Genomic DNA, 20,389 nt, shown 5'->3' with positions numbered 1-20,389 from the left:
CATAACACAAACCACAGCACTGACAGCTCCCAAGCCCAGCTCCGCGTCAGCCCCATCATGGGCAGGCATTTCTTCCCAGGATTAAAGCATGGCCCGTCCTTAGTCACCGTCACCTATCAACAGCTCTAATCACTCCCTATCCGGCCCGGAATGCTAAGTTTAGAAGCCCAGCACAGCTTCAGGCAGCAGCCACGTGATGGCTTTGCCAAGAGGAGCAGGACGCCTCCACTTCGGCTTCGAGATAATTTCCCTTGGAGCCCAACAGGGTAACACTTGGAAATGGCATTTCTTTAACAGAAATAAACCAGGAGCCAGACTTCAGACTGGGAAAACCTTTGGGGGCCGGCAGGAATTTCCCTTTTCCCACAGACAGAAGCTCCTCAGGGGAATAAAGCTCGATGAAGTCAAACAGTTCAACACGGATGCCCATTGAAGCACCTAAATATAGGACTGCAGTCATCCTGCCCGCTCCCACCCCCCAAGTACCACAGATGTTATGGGCATCCTTCAATGTGACCCCGGGTATGTAGGAAAGGGAGACAAAAGGAGAAGATGCTGCTCTATGGCAGAGGGCCAGATCCTGTCCCCAGTGACAACAGAGGCTCCAAGAACCTGATCCCAGCCAGGCTTTCACCTAAAGCAAAACCTCCCATGTCCCAAAGCAACACAGGATGGGGCCAATGGGAAACCGGATACAGTTGCCCCCAGATTTAGGATGGAAAAGGACTAAAATGTCCCAACACCTTCCCTGGGATGCTCCTGAACTCCAGTTTCTGGCCAAAGCTTGTGCTGGGCCCTGGTGAAAACACCCCTTGGGTTCCCCCTTCCCTGGGCTGCCAGCCCTGGCACACACGGGGCTGCAGAGGGCACGTTTCAAATGGGCCATCAAAGCCCTTGTGCGATGTTAAAGTGAACCCTGAAGATGCAGGAGATCCCTGAGAGCTCCAGCTCATTACAGATCCCCTTTGCATTAAATAACCAACTTCATCGTCACCTCAAAAAGCAAACCAGAAATGCACCCAACAAAGTGAAGGGAACCCCCAGGAGCGTGACCCAGCTGCCAGGGGAGTGCACAGTGTGGGGGAACAGGGATTTCCTCCGTTTCCCTCCGAACCCCTCACACACCCCTTTAAACGGTGAGGTTTGATTGTGCAAGTGGTGCTGCTGACGACAGGGCTGGGCTCGGTGCCTCTGCCCTCGCCCCAAGGGACGTCACTGGGGTAACCTCAGGGACGCTGCAGGATGTGGCCCTGAGCATCGCGAGAGCTGGTGGTGCCTGCTGCTGCCAGGGACAGGGCAGGACCTGCAGCATCACCACCAGCTTCAGCAGCCACCCAGCCAAGGGTCATCGTTGCCCTGCAAAGCCCTTCCTGACATCCCCCCATGGCAACGCCCCAGCCCCATCTCTGCCTCGAGTCCACAGCTCCATCACTGGGGGGCTGAGCAGTTTTAGGGCGAAATGAGACAGTTTCGGTTTCACTTGTCTGAAAACAGTGGTTTGGGCTTCATCTGTCCGCAAACAGACACCCAAGGGTGTTCTCCTGTTTGCTCAGAGCAGCAAGACCCCCCTGGTGACAACCAACCCTCAGAGAGGTCCCTGCATCCCTGCAGGATCTGGAGAGCAAACCCAGGCAGATGCTTTTGAGCTGCTCTGTACCAAAAGGCACATTTTCCTTTCAAGTGGCGCTGATGCCCCAAGCTGTGCCACATCACAGCGCTCCTGCCATAGCAGGGCTGCAGAAGGAGCTGGGGCAGGATCCCACGTGGATGTGCATCGCCAGCCATGCACTACAGCACAGACAGGGCAGCACCACAGCAACCCCCTTAGCACGCAATACACCCCCACCAAACACCCCCCAACACACAGACCTACCCCACCACCTACCTCTAACCAGCAAAACCTCCCTGCTCGGCCTCCGCAGCACCCGGAGCCCCTCGGACCAAGGCTTTGACTTGGGAAAATGCCCAAAGAGTTTGCGGATTCTCTTTGCCACGAGCCCAAAGCAAGCGGCGGCTCCCGCTTTCCCGTCCGGCATCCTTTGGGAGAGGAGGCTCAGAGCTCCCCGGGCGCGCAGAGCCCAGATGCGGCGTGCATCAGCGCAAGGTTACGCCTGCTTCCACAAGAGGCCTTTCCTCCAGTGGAGATAAACCACTGCCGTGGTCCATTTAGAGCCTGCTGCCATTTGATGGGCTGATTTCTTTCTTTCTTTTTGAGCAATGAGGCAACACAGCGCTCAGAGCTTGTGCATCCCCTGTTAGCCCTGGAAAACTTTCTATTTCTGGGGCTTTTTGCTTGATAAGATAAAGCAACGCAACGGAAGAGATTAGAGAGAGAAAGCGCAGGACCCAGCCGGACTGGGGGGCTCTTTTCAATCTCCTCCCCTCACTTTGCTGCTTTGCCCTTGCAGCCCTCTAAAATGTAAGGGGAAAAGTCCCCAGTGTTTAGTCAAAGGTTAAAGGAATGCACCGAGGTGAACTGTATTTATAATCCCGGGTTAAGCTCTGCACACAGCTAGGTTTTCAGATCAACACTGCAGTCCTGTCACAGCATCTATCAGTTACAGCTACACCGGGTGTCAATGATGGGGTGGGACATAAGCACCAGTTTAACAGCACGGTTGAAACCTGCCACTTTGAACCCTCTACATCGCAGCCATCCCCTCTCTGTTCAGGACTCCACTTACAAACAAACAGCAGTTGCCAGCAGCCTGCACCACACATCCTTGCTTTACACAGGGAGGTAACAAAGAGGAAGTTTACCTAATCCTAAATATCACACCAAGCACCGTAAGCAATGAGGTAACACAGGGGACTTCATCCCCCCTTGCTGTCCCCGCACCTAGACAGCATCTCTTCAGCTGCACACACCCCTTCTTCCCACCAGCTCCTCTAAACCTCCTGGGCCACAGGTGATGCAGGAGGAGAAAAGGCAGCCCAAAAACCAACCTGCAAAGTGGGAGCTGGAGCCTCGGCTGGGGTCCCTCTCCATAAATCCTTCCCGGGGCACTGGATTGCAGCAAGGAACGTGATCCCCAAGACCAGAGCTAGGACCGGGCGCTGTGGGCAGGGCCCTGTCCATCCCCACACCTCCACCTCCCCTCGGGGAGCCGCAGCGGGCAGGATGCACCCCAGCACCCACCCTGTGCTCACCCAACCTCAGCAGCGCCCGCCACCCCAACCTGCCCCAGTCACCGGGGGCAGGAGCAGCCTCAGGAACCTGTCTGCACCGCCCACATGGGATCCCAGTGCGGAGTGCTGTGGGTCCCACGGACTGTGAGCAATCACTGTTTACAGTGGCAAGACCAGAGACACGACAGAGTCACATCAGAGAGCAGATACAAACCCAGACAGCGCCACTGGTGCGAGCAGAGCCTCGTCCCAGCAAGGCTGGGCTTGCTCAAGAAGTCATTATCTTCAGTATTATCTTAAGCAAATGAGTGCTGAGGAGCAGTGCTGTTACAGCTGAAGTCTGCTCTACAAAGGGGCAAGAGAAATGCTGTGTGTTCAACCAACTTCCTCCTTAAGGAAACAGGTCCTGATTCAGCTCAGTGCTTGAGCATGGAATTAACTGCTCTAAGAGATAAGGGTGGCTTCAGACCAGCGTGAGCCCAGGTGGATGCTGAAGCTCTTTACTGAACCGTGGCCATGTCACAACACCATCAGATCAAAACCTGCCACCAGGTTCAGCTGCATTTGGCACCGAGACCACCAGGTGCTGGTTGAGGCAGTGCCTCACAAGCAGCCTTCCCAGCAGGGAAGCACAGAGCTGCAGTGATTCCCTTGGGAAGAGGCAGCAGCTTCTTCAAGGCCAGGCTGCACACAGGGGCCTGGAGCAAGCTGCTCCAGTGGAAGGTGGCATGGGATTGGATGGCAGGGATTGGAACTGGATGAGCTTTAAGGTCCCACTGTGTGAAGCCCCAGCTTCTCTGCTGTCCCCGCTGCTCCAAAGCGAAGCAAACCCTGCTGGAGGCTTTGAAGCCCTTCAGTCACCACCGCATTCAGCTCCTGCACCCTGCCCCACCAGAACAAACACCACGGCACCGCAGCAGGGATGTGCCACCACAGCCCGCCCGTCCCTTCCCAGCCTCTTGCGTCAGGAACACGTTCCACTCCTCCATGAGATCACTCCTTCAGCATTCACTCAGGCTTTGGAAGGTGCCAGCAGCACAAAGCACCTACATTAGCTAGGAGGTGTCAAGGCAGCTATAATGGCACAGTGACTCCTCAAGCCCAATTATATTCACTTTGGGACTGAAAACAAGTGTTCTTAACCAATGCCAGCAGCACAGGCAACACCTGCATCAGCCTCCAATGCCATCGTACACAGGACACAGCATTGGCAGAAAGGGACACAGACCATCTTGGGAAGGAGGAGGGATAAATACCACCTTCCCATGTGACTGAGGGTGACCAGATCTGATGTCAATGGAAACAGGCCAGAACTGCACAACCCAAAACGTGAGGCTGCGAGTCAACAGCAAACAAGAGGCAGCTTCACCGAGGGAGGATCACAGACCCCATCTGCAGCTTTCAGGCAGTTTTAAAGGGATATACTATTGGGATCACAGGGAACGCAGAGGATGTTAACAGCAGCCCCACTGAAGTTTCCCCCCACACACACTTCCCACTGCCTGGTTGTTTGGGGAGTTTCAGGGACGGAACTACTCCCACACTCTGAGCTATTCTCCTCCAAAGCAAAAAGGGAAATGGAGTTATTTCAGATTTGTTTCAATATAACCATGGAAAAAATCCAGAGGAGAAGTCCCTCAAAACAACTATTTATAGTACCTGCAGCACCACAGAGCCCTGCGGGTTCCTACCTCAGGCACAGTACTTCATCCTCACCATGAGCCCTGTGACCACTTTGAAGGATGGCTGGAGAAAGTCTCCTTTGCTTCGCATAAACCCAGGCTGTGCCTTTCAGCACATTGATCCATGCACTGCTCCAGTGAACACACTGACTCTTACCGGGTTTTGAGGGAGTTAATAAGGAAAAGGGGAGAAAGAGCAGTTACACACCAGCAAAACCATTTACATCACCCTCTTTGGCTGGAGAAGAGAAGGCTCTGGGAAGACTTTAGAACAGTCTTCCATTTACTTAAAGGGAGAGGGGCTTTGGACAAGGGCCTGCAGGGACAGGGCAAGGGGAATGGCTTGAACCTGCCCGAGGGGAGACTGAGCTGAGCTCTTAGGCAGAAGCTCTTCCCTGTGAGGGTGCTGAGGCGCTGGCACAGGGTGCCCAGAGAAGCTGTGGCTGCCCCATCCCTGGCAGTGCTCAAGGCCAGGTTGGACACAGGGGCTTGGAGCAAGCTGATCCAGTGGAAGGGGTCCCTGCCCGTGGCAGGGGTTGGGACTGGATGAGCTTCAAGGTCTCTTCCAGCCCAAACCAGTGTAATTCCAGTAACACCACATGGACAAACCTGCCAGCCCTGGTGTGTCCCCAGCCCTGGTGTGTTCCCCTGCCACGTTGTGCTGGCTGCATGGTGACGCCGGGGCCACATTTAATTAACAGCAATCAGTACTGAAACCTTAATGGGATGCAGCAGGGCCATATGGTGCTCCTGCCTCTCCCAATTGCCCTTCATTCCCAAACGGCACCAGGAGGCACGTGGAAGAGCCCTGCTCACACCACGCTGTGCAAACCACCACTAGAAACACCGAATTGATTCATGAGCTAAGGAAAGCCAAGCGGAAGAACCACAACGGGCTGGGCGAGGGACTGATTGCCCCGGTGAGGCTGGGGTTACAGCGCATGGCATCATCCCCCGAGCAAACCAGCAACTGAGCAATGAAGCCTCCTCCGGAGCTGCTGGCCGGGCAGGGAGCCCAAAACCCTGGGGCAGGACGCGGCTCACTCCTTGCCCCAAATAACCACCAGCACCAGTGCCAGCACTGTCAGCAGCGAGCACACGCTACCGAGTTCTCTGTGACACAGGTTCTGCCCCGGCACACCACGGCCTCCTCGCTTCACCATCAATGACCGATGCAGGTCACACCTTGCCAAGGACCCTGCCGAGGCCCGTGGCCTCGTTCAGCCCCTCTGTGTCCTCTCCCATGTGATGGAAGGATTAATCTCCCTTGCAGAACACAAGCATGTGGCAAACGTGAGCGCATGCACCCTGGTGAACCCCACCGGCATGAGCCCCCTTACCCGATGGTTTAGGCAAAGGGAAGTGTGTGACAAATTTGCTGCTTCTACAGGAATTTACACCTCACCGTAGAGCTTCACAAACACGAATTCCTCCTGCTCACCGAGTCCTGCTGGTGCCAGCCTCGCCTTGGACGTGATAATCTCCCATTTCCTGCCAACACTTCGTTTCCCGAACCCACCCCGCATCGCTTCACCGCAGGCGGGGTCCGCGCCCCCTTTGCGGGAGGCTCCGGACAGATCCCTTCATCCAGGGGGACGGGGATCCCCCCCCCCCCCGGATCCCGGTGCGGGGGAGCCCTTCCCGGCAGGTCCCTGCAGCGGGGCTTTGGGGACCCGGGGCAAAGCGGGGGGAGGAAGAGCGGGTCCAGCGCTGCCGCTGCGGGAGGAAGAGCCCGGGCAGGGTGCGGGTAGGGGCTGCAGTGCGGGGGGCAGCGGGCAGGGCAGGGGTGCGGGCAGGGCGCGGGCAGCACTCACATTCGCAGCGCAGGGCTCGCTCCCGCACCGCCTCCCCGCACAGGTCGCACCAGCCGCGGCGCGGGGGCCGAGGGGCGAAGCGGTGTCCGCGGCCGCGTTCCGCCGGCTCCCGCGGTGCCGCGAAGATGCTCCGCACGTCGGGCAGCAGCCGCGGGGTTCCGCTGCGCCGCCGCAGCCGCCGCCGAGCAGCCCTGGCCCCGCCGGGGCTCCCCGGGGACCGGCCGCCCATCACCGTGGCGGGGCCGGGCGGCAGCCGGCGCATGGAAGCGGGCGCGGAGAGAGGGAGGGCGGGAGGGGGCACGGCCCCGGGACCGGCCACGCCACGGGAACGCAGCGCAGGCGCCTGGGACCGGCCCGGGGGGAGGAGACACCGGGGGGGGGGGAGCGTGGGGACCGGGACCGGCCCTGCCGGGGGAACCCCTCCCGTGGAGCCCCCCCAAAACACGGAGACCCCGCCCCATGGAGCCCATCGCTGTTGTCACCCCCTTCACCCCCCCGAGACCCTTCCCGTGGGGTTCCCCGCCCCGCAATTCCCACCCCCGTGGGAATCCCCGCCCTTCCAGGGACCTCTCCCCACAGGGATCCCCCCGCTCTGCACCCGGAGCAGTGCGCACATCCCCGCCGGGCTTCCTGCAGCGTCGGCTCCATCCCGCCCCATCATCGCTCCCACCCCACCCGCCCGAAGCGCCTTTCCCCGGGGCGATGCTGGGGGCGGAGGAGCCGAAGCAATTATCGCTCCCTGATGAGGCTCCTGTGGTTGTGGGAAATGCGAAAGGGAAAACGTGATGGCCACGTCCTGAAGCGGCTCCGAGCAGGCTCCAGCGCTGCTTTGCAAACCTCTCCCCTGGGCAAAGGAGCTTTTGGGGGTGGCTGGACCTGGTGGTCCTCTGCTACCGCGATGCACTGATTACCAAGTGACTCCCTCCTCCTTTGAACATAAGGGTATGGGCGTCCCCCGTCATCATTACACCTTCCACCTGGCTGGGAGAGGCACAAGCTTCTGCTATGGTCAAGCTCACAGCATTGAGTTTGATGAGGTGCATCTTCACAAGGATGTATCTGATGCAATTTGAGATGTACACATGAAAGGAGTGATGCACAAATGGACTGAAAAAGATACAGAACAGTATATTCTGCATGGTGAGGAAATCTGTGCTGTGAACAGTAAGAAGAAACTCTTCCTCATTACATTTTCCCCTTTCCCTACATCTAGATGGAGCTGTGTGCATCCCGGCTTCTGGGCTCATGGGAAGCAGAGTTTGATGTCACTCATGGATTCTTGAGGACAGGATAAGCCAAGGATGTCTAAATCCTTTTCAAGGCTTCTAATTTGAAGCCTGGATTAAAACACTGGCTCTGAGTTACAAAGGACTAATGCCATAAGCAGTCCCTAATAAAAGCTTCAAACCAAAAGAGGAATAACACAGCTTGGAAAATCCTAGTTTTGTTCCGTGCTAAGTAGCAAGATTCATTCAGGGAGCGTCTTTTTCTTCCCCATTCAGGATCCTGATTCACTTTCACACATCCTCTGCTCGGGCCTGAGAGCAGCAGCAGATTTATTCCCAGGGAAGGGAAATTGTTCCCCCCAGACTGGGATTTAATCCTGTGCTCTCCATGGAGCGTTCATTGTGTAAGGAATCACCTGCAAGGAAGCAAATGGTGTTTCTGAGGGCACAGATCTACCTGGCATCTGCCTGGGAACCTGCTAAAGACTCCTGGCTGTTTGCTCTTCCAGGGCCATCCCAGCTGTGAAAGCTGCAGACCTTGGCTTCCAGTGCAAATAAATGCAGTACCCTCTGCCCACATCGGATGCTTGGGCTCACATGGGATGGGGATGTGGCAGTCGATATCCTCAGCTGCCTCTGCAGGCATTCAGGGCTGACACCATTGGAAGCTCTTTCAGGCCAAGGGTTAAAGTAAGCTGGGAAAAAATCCCTAATTACCATTGGCAGGAAAGCTCCTGTTTCATTTGGATTCCGGGAGTCCCCTTTGCAGCTGCTGTTACAGCAGTTGAAGCATGACAAGGGCTATTAGCAAAACCTCTCTTTTCCTTCTGCCAAGAAATAAATCCCTCTTTACCAAAGCCAAACGTGTCCCAGGTCCAGCTCTCAGCTGGTATGAATCAGTGCAGCTCCACTGAATCCAAGGGAGCGTGGCAGGACACCCTGCCTGGGCTCCCTGCCCTGTTCCAACAGGGGATGTCAGTGAATTCGAGCTGGATTAAAACTAATGTTCCTTGGAAAACGAGGAGAATCCTAGAAAAGAATATGTGGGAGAAAAGCTTTTAAGGGATGGCTTCGTTCCACCCCTGCTGCTGCAAGCGGCTGGGTTTGACAGTCAGGATGCTGGGTTTTACAGTTAAAATGGATGGGGAAGTTTGGTGCCAAATTCCACTCGGGAAGGTTTCCTGGGCGTGCTTGGCCTGTTCTGACAGGCAGGAAAAGCCAGGCACAGCCCTGGGGCTGCTGCTCCTGCTCCGGTTTGCTTCCGTGCTGAACGCAGAGCACGATGCTCAGCCCCAGGGCTGCGCTGCTTTGCCTCATGCACCCGCAGGTCTCCCTGCAGAGGCTGGACCTAACTCCTGCCATGGGGAAGGTGAGGAGCACCCACAGCAGGCACCCCCTTGCCCTGTCCTCTGCAGGTGAGGTGCTGGGGGTGCCTCTGGGCAAGCAGCATGGGCAGGGCAGGCCCAGGCTCGGCTGGAGGCTCCTGCTTTAGCTGATGTGTGTCACCCCAGCAAAGAGGCAGGCGAGGGAACGGGAGGAAAGGTGAAGGGCAGAGCCGGGAGCGGTGCTCTCTATGGAGGGGCAGGTCCAGGCAGGCACCCTCAGCATCCCCACTGCTGTTGAGTCAGGCGCATTGGCTTGCCCAGAGGAGGGCTCAGCCTCTGCTTCCAGACACACGATGCAGCCCCGGGAGGTGCAGTGAGCCTTGGACTTTGCTGGTGCCCTTGTTTCCTGGTCCCTGCTCCAGCCTCCTTTAACCTCAGCCCTCAGGGTGACTTCTGCCCAAGAGCTCAGCTCAGGCTCCCCTCGGGCAGGTTCAAGCCATTCCCTTGGCCTGTCCCTGCAGGCCCTTGTGAGATCTGTGTCTCTGCCCTGGTGCGTGCCAAGGAGGGGTGGGAAGAGCCCATCCTTGTGCCAGGAGCCCCCAAGGTGTAAATACCCCTACCTGAGCCTGCCTGGGAGGGAGTTACGTCCCTGCCTGGCTTTGGCTGCTGCCTGGGAACGCTGCTCCCCTCTGTGGCTCTACGGGATGTGGATTGTGGGATTGGGATGACAACCCATCAGTCACGCTGGGGACAGGCAGGAAGAGGTGATGGAGAGGATGCGTGTCCGACTCTGCCCACAAAGAGCTCCTTGATACCCTCTGCTCCTCATGCTCCCGCAATCCCAGACTTCCTGTATCACTGCTGCACATGGTCATGACTCAGTTATGGTTCCTCATGAAACCCAAGGTCAAGAAACAGATAAATCCATCCTTTCACCTTGTGTTAATGGCAGGGGTGGCTGCTTACTCCCCTTTAACCTAAAGTAAAAAGGAGCATCCCTGCTTTCCCTCGCCTTGGAGAGGGGAATGTGGGAGCCCCTTCGTCTGGGATTGTGCCTTGGCACTCAGTAGCACCCCCAGGTTCGCTGGCTGGAGCCAGGGTTTCAGTGCAGGGAGACAACATGCATCCACACAGGGCTCGGTTACATGGATAAAACATACCCCAAAGAGAATCCTCCCTTGGCTTCCTATTCCCAAACCCAAGGGGGAATGGGAGGAGAGGTGGCAGCACCAGCGGGCTGAGGTCTGTGGCTCCCACCTTCCCAGTGCTGGAGCTGTCCTGGGCTCGATCCAGTCTCTCATCCATCAGGCCCAGCATCCCTCATGCCCACTCCAGGGACCAGAAGTATGCTAAAAGTGGGAGCAATCCCATAACAGGATGGCAAAAGAGAATTCAGCTGTTCAGCCTCTTCCTCTTCACCACCAGGCATGGCGATGCAGGGAAGCTGGAAGAACATTAAGTCATCAAGCACTTTTAAAAAGGAAAAAAACCCAAAACATCTTATTTTCTGGTCAAACTTTCAAAGGTTCAGGGTGTTCAAGCCACTCAAAGCTGATGCTGGTCAATGGTGCAAAAGTGCTGGAGGGGAGAGGTAGGAGACAGAGAGCTCCTCCAACATGAACATCAGCCGTCCCCATCGCCCTGGACCCAAAGTGCTGTGAGTGTTCGCTGCTGTTGGCTTCAGCAGCTGCAAGTTCCCCACGTCTCAAACACCAGGAGCTGGGGCAGCCCCACGTAACCTGCAGGAACAGAACCTGTGGTTGTGCTCCCCATGCTGGAACCCTTCATGGATCCCCATGGAGCCCATCCGGTCCCACCGCCCCATGCTGGTGCTAGGGGCAGGAGCAGCATCCCTGCGCACTCTTACTCACCGCTCGATGATGCTGTTGTTGAGCTGGAGATCACAAGTTACTGACCTCATCTGCTCCAGGAGCTCCTGCATCCTGCCGGGGACACAACCACCCCTTACCCGGTGCTGCTCAGCCTCCCATTCCCTATGGGAGCAGCTCCGGCAGCGGGAGCACCCCACGGCAGGACCCCAACTCACTGGAAAGCCATGTCCTGGTGTGCCTGGCTCCCAGGGACAGGGGAAGGAGCAGGAGGAGCCGGGGCCAAGCTCTGCTGCTCAGCCTGGAGAAACCTCTCCAGAGCCTGCAGGAAGGGAGAGGCTCAGCAGCCCCCGAGGCAGGGGGTCTGACCCAGGGCTGCAGTGCTGGGCCCCGCTCAGGCAGTGCTCAGGACCAGCGGTGCTGCTGCCAAAGCTCTTCCCAGTCCTTGCTCAGATAGGGAAGGTCTCCAGTGTGGATCCCCAACAAGCACTGCAGCAAGCTGCTCAGGAGCACCCTGGGGTTCCCTGCTTAACGCACGTGCTCATGCACAGGGTGGGCAGGGTGTGGACCCCCCCCATGGGCACTTACGCTCTGCAGGCGGTCCTGGCACTGCGTCATCTCCACGCTGCAGGCGCTGATGCGGTTGCTGAGCCTCTTCAGATGCTTCTTTATCTCACAGACTTTCCTAGAAACAACAACAAAATCCCCAGTGGGGATCCTTATGGAATCATGGAATGGTTTGGGTTGGAAGGGGCCTTAAAGCTCCTCCAGCCCCAAACCCTGCCATAGACAGGGACCCCTTCCACTGGAGCAGCTTGCTCCAAGCCCCTGTGTCCAACCTGGCCTTGAGCACTGCCAGGGATGGGGCAGCCACAGCTTCTCTGGGCACCCTGTGCGACCTCCTCAGCACCCTCACAATAAATGGTCCTATTTCTTGAATACATTGCATTTCTGTTCTATTTCTGTGTGGTTTAATGCAATTTACTGCGTTCTGCAAACCTTGCTGATTGAAGTTAAAGCCCCAGAGGAAAGCAAATGAGTCACAACAGGGCTGCAGTGAGGCTCTGCAGCAAAGTACTTAGGGAGAGGGGGATAGGGACGTGCTCCTGCCGGGCGCGCAGCAGGAGGGTGCTCAGCTGGCTCAGAATAGGTTTGGCTTGGAGTAATAAAGGAAAGGCTATTTCAGGTGCATGGAGCCACCTCCAGAGCACAGCCCTGAAGCCAGCGGGAGCCAGCACAGGCTGCAGGAGTCAATGGGAGCCGGCAGGGGTGACTCATGGGGCCCCTTCTGCAAGGATGGAGGAGGCACAAAAACACCCCAGCAAAACACGGGGAAAGCAGGGCCCGGGCAGGGCTGGGCAGGCGCTGCCCTCTCCTCCCAGGGCATTCCCGAGCACCGGGGGCAAATTCCACCCTCATTCCCCCCCAGTCAGTTCCTGGCTGCTCCGTGCCAGAGACAGGGAAACAACCCGGGTTCAGTTCTAAAGCACTGCAGAAACCCCTCCTCCTTACACCCACACCGGCAGCCCAGGGCAATGGATGCTCCTCTAAGAGCAACCCGACAATAGAAACCCAGTGCCCTTCCCCTGCCTGCCTCCCCTCACACTGCCCATGGCTGCCATAGGCAGAGGGCTGTGCTCGATCTCTGCGAGGCAGTTTGCTCTTGGCATTATTCCCCAAGCACCCTTTAACAGGAAACCGTTCCTCCCAAGCAGATCTCTGTCTCAATGGCAATTTTGACCTGATAAAATAACCTCTCCCCATCAGAGAGTGAGGAACCCAGCGGCTTAAACTCAAGCTGCAAGTTGAGGGAGCTTTTAAAATCAATCCCTTCAAACAACAGGGCAGGAATACATGGCATGGGATGAGAACCAGGGTCTTATTACCCACAGAGGAGTCCTGCAGCAGTTACCAACATCATCCTCTCCATCTGCACCTCAGTGCTCTGGAAGCCCTGGGCTTTGTGGACAATACTTAACGCAGTATCCCTGCTCCCATCCCCACCATGCCCAGAAACCGGAGTCCTCAAACCTCAGGAGAAGGCTGGGGCTCGTACCTCATGCTGCTGCCATGGAAGGCCAGGGCCTCCTTGTACCGCTCCACACAATCATCCTGGAAAATCAAGAGCACCTTCGCGGCCAAACGGCCTAAATTCACCCTAAAAGCCAAAAAAAGAGCGGGAGAACACTGGTATTGCCTTAAATGTATGCAAATGAACATCACAATTCACACGGCAGGAGACCTAAAGCTGGCTCCTGAATGGAGAAAGAGGGACTGGATGCTCAGTGATGGATTTTGATGTGGGTCTGTATCTATATAGAATCACAGAAGGGTTTGGGTTGGAAAAGACCAGTTTCCAACACCCCTACCATCTACCTCTAATCTAATCTGATCTAATCTATACCTACATCTCATCCCCATCCCAAGGGCACTCCTGAGGAATCTTTGCCTTGGACTTTAAGGCAAACACCCAAGTGGAGATCGAAGCTTTAAGCTCGCTCAAGGAGCTGCCTGTTCATTTTCACCAGCCCTGGTACATACTGAAGTGTGCATTTGACTTCTTGGTTGTGCTAAATTCCCCTGGTTTCAAATGGAAACCAAAAGGAGGGGTTTTAAAGGTACAAAAGCCATCAGACACTTGACTCCCATTGGAAGGTGAAAGCAGGGACACTTCCCAAAGCAGCATCTCAGCAAACACATGGCCACTAAGTATTGTGTGAGCAATAGCCTGAAATGTGCTTATCCCCGCATCCCAGTGTGGGGAGTTGGTCCAGCAACATCACTCTGACCCCAGCTCAGGAGTTTTCTCACCTCCTCATCAGAAATAGCTTTTAGCTTAAAGCCTTTGCTATGAAAGGTCCTGCATCGATGACCCACCACCAAACCCAGTCCCTCTCTCAGTGTTAATGACCCAGAAACATCTTACATCCCACTGGGACTCGAGCAGAACCCCCCCATCTGCCTGGCCACGGTATGGGGCAGGTCCTAGAAAGGGGAGAGGGCTGGGACTTACTTATCCAGCTTGTGTATTTGCTCCTCGTTGTAGCTCAGCCCTGGGGAGGGAAGGCAGCCCCAGTCAGCCCCAGTCAGTCCCAGTCAGTCCCAGTCAGTCCCAGTCAGCCCCAGTCAGCACAGGCTCTGCTCTTCACCACCCACTGCCTGGGCATCTTTACACCACAGAGGTCCCTCCAGGGCTCTCCAGGGCAGCAGCCCCTGGGACCAGGGTCACAAAGAGCCGCAGGGACCCAGTTCTGCAGCGGCTCAGTGCGGGGACTCACGCGGACTGGTCCTGGCCTTCCTGAACTGCCTGTAGATGAGCTGCATCTCCTCCAGGCGGCACTGGATCCGCGGGATGCTGGAAGAGGGACAGGGATGGAGGAGGGAGGCCCCTGCAGAGGGCTGAAAATAGCCCCTGGGGAGGGCCAGCCCGGCCCTCAGCCTGGCTCCATGGGTGACACCTGCATGCACAGGGCTCTTAGAAGCTGTTTGCAATGGGAGCGATGTCTGCTCCATCCTGCAAAGCTTTGGCAGGGATTTGGGCAATGCTGGTGCCACAAACCTCTTGTCTTCGTGCGCTTCCTGCCCCTGCTTCACCAGCTCAGCCAGAACCCCATCCAGAGCCCCTTGGAAGTCAGAGATGCTGTGAGAGCACTGAGAGAGCTCCTCAGCCACCTGCGGAGGACGGGGAGAGGTTGGGGCTGGCTCTGGATGCTCCCCAGCCCAACACGGAGCTCACCCCCTGCACAGAGCTCACCCTCTGCAGCCTTGGCTTCACCGTGGCCACATCCTTCAGAGCCAGCACCCCGCTGCCTGCAGGAGCAGCCTCGTACCTGGAGACAAGGGAGGACGTCAGGCAGGGTATGAGACAGAGGCACAGTCCTGGGGTGGAGGCAGCATCCGAGTCCCTGGGGTGGTTTGTGTGGGCAAATAACTGCACCCAGGGCAGCAGATCCGGGCCCCAACAGAAGCGTGGATCCGGTGAAAACTCACCCTGTTGAGCCCAATTTGTTCCCAATTTGTTCCCTTCATCCCCGCTGGCTTTGCACCAGCTCAGATGTTGTGTGTTCTCTGCCTCCCTGCAGCTGGCACGAGAGCAGAGCACTGAGCAGTGCTGCCTCAGCAGAAATAGGCTGCTCCAGCCCGTGTTGGGAGGGATGGATAAGCAGCAGCATCCAGCTGCAGCATCAGTGCTCTTGGCACCCCAGCCCTGTGTTATCCGGCTGAAGTCAATGGGAACCATGTGTCCCTATCTTTTTAGATGAGATGGAAATCAAGAGGCTTGCTAAATGGGAAGGAATAAAAAATCAGCAGCCCAGCAGCAAGGAGCGTTCTGCTGCAACAGGACTGGAATGCAGAACAACCATGGGATAGCTTAGAGAAAACAGGTTCAGCTCTTCCTGGGGCAGCACGGCTGGGAATGGGTGTCCACTTGTCATTCAGCCCCATTGAATGTCATTCAGCCCCATTGAATGTCATTCAGCCCCACTGAATGTCATTCAGCCCCATTGAATGTCATTCAGCCTCTTGAATGGCACCTTTGAGAGCCCCATAACTCATCTGCAGCACCCACAGCCCAGTGCCTGTATCCCTGCGGCTGCAAAGCCACACTTACAGCATGGGGATCTTCACCTCAGTGAGCTGCAGGCAGGAGAGCACCGAGAGAGCCCCTCTCTTCTGCTCCAGCACCCTCACACACTCCGTTTGCAGGTTCCCACTGCCAAGAGAGGAAACAGCGCATCCAGTGCTTCCCAAGAGAGGAAACAGCGCATCCAGTGCTTCCCAAGAGAGGAAACAGCGCATCCAGTGCTTCCCAAGAGAGGAAACAGCCCATCCTCCCAGGGCCAGCCGCGCAGGGTTAGGATGGAACTGGTGCCTCCTCATGTGCACATGGGGGGCTGGATGCATGCACAGCTGGGTGCAGCTCCTGGGCAGGGGGGCACAGGAAGCTCCTACCCCAAAGGGAATGGGCAGGACAGTGGGAATGCACATAGATAGAGCCATGGCACGGGTTGGGTTGGGAGGGTCCTCAGAGCTCCCCCAGTTCCAGCCCCTGCACTGTTTGGAACAGGCTGGAAAACCAGGAGTGGTTTCAACCCCATCAATGCCCTGGGAAGGGCCGGGTCCCCCCCTCCGCACCCGCCCCACGCTGGCCCCAGCACTCACATCACCCAGTGCAGGCCCCTGGCCAGCAGCTCCCGGCAGCGCCGCAGGGCGCAGGCGATGCGCAGGGTCTGGTGCATGGCCCCCACCGCGCTCTGCAAAGCAACGGGCACTGCCTCCATCCGCAGCCCTGCAGCCGGGGCTCCCTGGGGCCCCAGGGACCCCCCCTCCTACCTTGGCTGCTCTGCAGTCGGCCACCACGTCCACCCTGGGGACCAGCTTCGGGAACTCGAGTGCCGCTGCGGAGATGTGGTCAAGGGGCTTTGTGGATGGAGCCCGGAGCCCCGGGGACACCTCACACCCCTAAAGCAAACCCTGCAGCCCCGAGGGGTTTCAGGCATGGGAGCAGCTCCGATGCTGCTTAGTGTGGGTCTTAGAGATGTTTTAGACCATGGGCATATGCAGGAATTGCGCACAGCCCGGTGTGATGGGTGGCCATGGAGCAACAGCCCATAGCAGGGGAAAACTGACCCTGAAACCCCCTAATCCTGCATCCCTAATCCAGCATCAAACCCCTCTACCTCCTGCTGTGCATTGGAGTCCTTATGTATACATATACATACATATATATAAAATACATATACCCTTAGTGGGTATAAAGATAACAATTAAGCAGATCTCTCTTACACACCCACCCCGCATGCCCTGCTCCGTCTCCAAGCCACCGGTACTCACGGTCTCTGTATCTGACTCCTACCACGTCCTCCGGCTGCTCGGCGATGCTCAGCAGGATCAGAGGGCTGTGCTCCGTGGTCCTGCAGAAGTTCTGAGCCTGCAGGTTCGGATCCAGCTCGTAGGGATGCCCTTCAAAAAAGTACTCTTGGTGGTGAGGGGCTATGTTCGTTTGTTTGAAGACAGCGTCCAAGAACTTGGTGGTGCTGAGATCAAGGAGAAACGAGAGGATGGGGTGTAAGCAATGAGGGAAGCGCTCAGATTTCCATCACTTCCACAGCCTGTTGCCCTCTTCTTGTAGCAAAACAGCCCACAAGGGCAGCAGAGCCCCTTGGGCAACTTCCCTGGGGCTCTCTGTGTGCCAAGAGCAATGGGTCCCATTTGTGTCTGAGCCTGGTTTAGCCTGGTTTAAGTGGGTGCTCCCCCAGGCTCCCCCACAAAGAAGGGGCTGAGGCTCCTGAGCTCAACTCCTAACCCAGCCTTGGCATCCTTACGTGTTGTAGGAGTGGATGTAGATGCGGTGGGAGGAAGCCTGTGGCAGGCAGAAGACGTCCACCACGATCCTGGTCAAGATGTCATTGGTCTCTGCAAAGAACTGGTTGAATCCCCAGCATTTCCTCTGATCCACCTCCAGGATGTTGGCCAGGATGGGAACCAGCTGCTCCTGCAGGCCCCTGCGGCAGCACAAGAGACATCTGCACATAACCCTGAGCCATAAACTGAGCATGGGGCTGGGGAGAGATGCTGAGCTCCGGCAGAGCTGCTCCCCCACCCCGCATCCCTTTTCCCTGCCTGCAAAGCAAGGGCCTGGTCTGAGAGCACTGACACCCGCAGGCGAGAAGCTCGTTCCTGGTTACCCCCCCTGTGCTGTGAGCACCCCGAGCCGCGGCGCCAGGACGTGGGTCCTGCAGTGGGACCCGAGCCGGGGCACTCACGTGGAGAGGCGGCAGGTGAGGGGCAGCTCGTAGCTCCACTCGATGCTCCCGTTCTCCTGCCCCTGGACCCCTGCAATGGCTCCAGGAGGCTTCTCGGAGGTTATTTTGTACCTGTGGAAGGGAATTGCCTGCAGCTGAAGCGAGCCAAGTGGTGCCCGTTTGGGCTCTGAGTCCCTTGGGCTCGGCAGAGAGGGAGAGGGCAGAGATGGATGGGCTGGGAAAGAACAACATCCACAGAGGGAACAGTTGGACTTGATGATCTTCAAGGTCTTTTCCAACCTGGTTACTTCTCTGAACCTGCTCTAGTGGAAGGGGTCCCTGCCTTTGGCAGGGGGTTGGAACTGGATGAGCTTTAAGGTCCCTTCCAACCCCAAACCAGTCTGGGATTCTGTGATTCTCTTCCAGCTCCAAAGTCATGAGAATGCATTTTGAGGGTAAATGTGATAAATGGGGCACGGGTCCTTTACATGCTCACTCTTACGGGCTACACATGAGGCTCTATGGGATTAAATGAGCTGTAAACTACAGCCCATGGACCCGCAGTGCTGCTGGCATGCACCGAGCCACAGCCACATCACCCTGCAGCCCCCAGGGTCACCAGCCAGGCTCCCAGCTCCCCGCAGCGCAGCCCCTGGTGCCCCGCGCTCGATGCGGTCCCTACATGGCCTCCTTGTTCCAGCGCGAGCCCCCGAAGGGGACGAAGGGGAGGCTGCCGGTGGCAGCATGGTAGAAGGTGACGCCGATGCTCCAGAGGTCGACGGTGACGCCGTAAACCTTCTGCTGCGGCTTGCGCAGCACCGCGCGCTCGTACACGTCCGGGTGCTGCAGGGGAGGCGGAGATGAGCTCTGAGGCAGAAGCTCTTCCCTGTGAGGGTGCTGAGGCGCTGGCACAGGGTGCCCAGAGGAGCCGTGGCTGCCCCATCCCTGCGCTCACCAGGTACTCCTCTGTCCCATAGACAGACACAAACTTCTCATCATCGCCCAGCTCCCGCGCGGCCCCGAAGTCGGTCAGTTTATAGATGCTCTGCCCATCTTCCCCCAGCAGCCGCATGATGTTGCCCGGTTTGATGTCTCTGTGCACCACGCAGTTCTCACGGAGGTGGTTCATCCCTGCCACTGGGCACACGGGAGGGGAGGGCTTTGCTCAGAGGTAGGAACATGGGAAGCGATGGAGCTGGTGCTCAGCCCCCCCTTCCCATCCATCGCCAGCACCCCGAGGTCCCCACTCTGCAGCTTCCCAGCTCCAGGCTGCGCTCACGGTGATGGGGGGACCCCTCACTCACCCACGCACTGCAGCACAATGAGGAACTCGGACTCAGCCAGGCCGAAGGTGTTCTCCGGCTCCTCCAGCACGCTCAGCAAGCTGCCCCCCGAGCAGTATTCCATCACCAGCACCTTCTGCTTGCTGCTGCCCTGCGCAGGGAGCAGCCCTGAGGTCCCCCCACTGAGCTCCACCCCTCCCTCGGCTGGAGGGTGACAGGGAACAACAGCAGCTCTCAGAGTGCTCCAGTGCCACCAGTGCTGAAGGGCTGAGGCTTGGTGCGGAGGCAGAGGGAGGAGGAGGCAGCCCAGGAGCAGGGTTTCGGGGCCGGGACCCCACTTACTGTCTCCTCTACAGCAAAGAACTTGACGATGTTTTCATGGTTCAGCCTCCTGAGCATCTCGAACTCCCTCATCTGCACCTCCTGGGGCCGCCGGTAGCTGACGCTGTTAAAGACCTTCACCGCGACCAGCTCCCCCGATTTCTGGGGAAGAGGGAGCAGAGGAGGGAGCAGGAGGTGGCACCGTGCACGTCCCGAGCGGCTCCATCGGCTCCCTCCCTGCTCCCGCACCCACTGGGGATGCAAACCCCACTGCAGTGCAAGGCGCGGGCACCTCGCAGCCTTCACCTCGGCTGTAGGAGCCACCCTCTGCTCCTCACCGCCCTCCGCTCCCTGCCCCGCAGCCCGAGCGCTCCGTGCCCGCGCTCATTCAGCTCCAGAGCCGGTTTGCAGCAGGGGCTGAGGCCGGGAGCGCGCAGCGGGACGGGGACGGGGCCGGGTTCAAACCCTCCCCCTCGCTGCCTCTGCACCCCGCTGGGCGGGCGCTTGCTCAGTGCGCATCAAGGGCCGGGGGTGCAGCCCCGGGGAGCGCTTGCACGAAACATGCAAATGGGCTTCGGAACCTCTGGGCATTCCCCCGAAACAGCTTCTTCCCCCTGCGATGCCCGGGAGTGCCGGAGGGGGACCTGCTCCGGAGCACCCCAAAGCTGCTCCGCACCCGCTGGCCCGAGCTGGAGCCCGGGGGAGGGAAGGAGCCAAACGAGAAGCGAAATTAAAGCCCAAAGCAGCCCCTGGAGCTCCCCGGGGTGAGCAGAGGGGGGCAGGGGCACCCCCACCATGGGGCAGCTCGGGTTCTCCCGCTCCTTCCCTCCCTACCCACCTTGTTGCGGGCTCTGTAGACGGAGGCTGTTGCGCCCTGGCCCAGGCAGTCCTCGGTGCTCCAGAGGTAGCTCGGGGTGCTCTGCATCTCCGGCAGCGCTGCCGCAGGGGGAAGCACAGGGGTCACCCCCGGCGCCCGCCCCGACACGAAGCCCTCCTCGCTCGGGCGCGGGGCCGCGCATGGACGGAGCCGGGAG

At 58.0% G+C, this 20,389-nt stretch overlaps 1 protein-coding gene across 3 annotated transcripts; it reads right to left on the bottom strand.

Annotated features, from left to right (window-relative positions):
* Positions 1-10,648: 10,648 nt before the first annotated feature.
* On the bottom strand, positions 10,649-20,316 carry IKBKE (inhibitor of nuclear factor kappa B kinase subunit epsilon). Of its 3 annotated transcripts, XM_061362852.1 has the most exons (20): positions 20,194-20,316; positions 19,377-19,517; positions 19,056-19,185; positions 18,707-18,888; positions 18,434-18,594; positions 17,773-17,883; positions 17,332-17,511; positions 16,841-17,043; positions 16,340-16,404; positions 16,169-16,260; positions 15,618-15,719; positions 14,760-14,835; positions 14,565-14,677; positions 14,284-14,360; positions 14,019-14,058; positions 13,062-13,163; positions 11,594-11,690; positions 11,224-11,327; positions 11,048-11,119; positions 10,649-10,915 (listed from the first exon to the last, which is right to left on the bottom strand). In XM_061362852.1, the coding sequence occupies exons 1-20, from the start codon at positions 20,278-20,280 to the stop codon at positions 10,882-10,884; spliced, it is 2,169 nt and encodes a 722-aa protein (XP_061218836.1). In that variant the 5' UTR covers positions 20,281-20,316; the 3' UTR covers positions 10,649-10,881. The 3 variants fall into 3 exon arrangements, 2 of the variants coding, with proteins under 2 accessions (XP_061218836.1, XP_061218837.1); XR_009726868.1 differs by lacking the exon at positions 10,649-10,915 and having other exon boundaries at positions 11,590-11,690; XM_061362853.1 differs by lacking the exons at positions 19,377-19,517; positions 20,194-20,316 and having other exon boundaries at positions 18,707-18,845.
* Positions 20,317-20,389: the final 73 nt, after the last annotated feature.

Source organism: Neopsephotus bourkii, unplaced genomic scaffold (assembly GCF_033783945.1).
Source record: "Neopsephotus bourkii isolate Nb327-2 ecotype Australia unplaced genomic scaffold, CSIRO-AGI_Nbou_v1 NB_1139, whole genome shotgun sequence".
Taxonomy (NCBI): Eukaryota; Metazoa; Chordata; class Aves; order Psittaciformes; family Psittacidae; genus Neopsephotus; species Neopsephotus bourkii.
The sequence above is the reverse complement of the archived record's forward strand: the minus strand, read 5'-3'. Positions and strand labels throughout refer to the sequence as shown.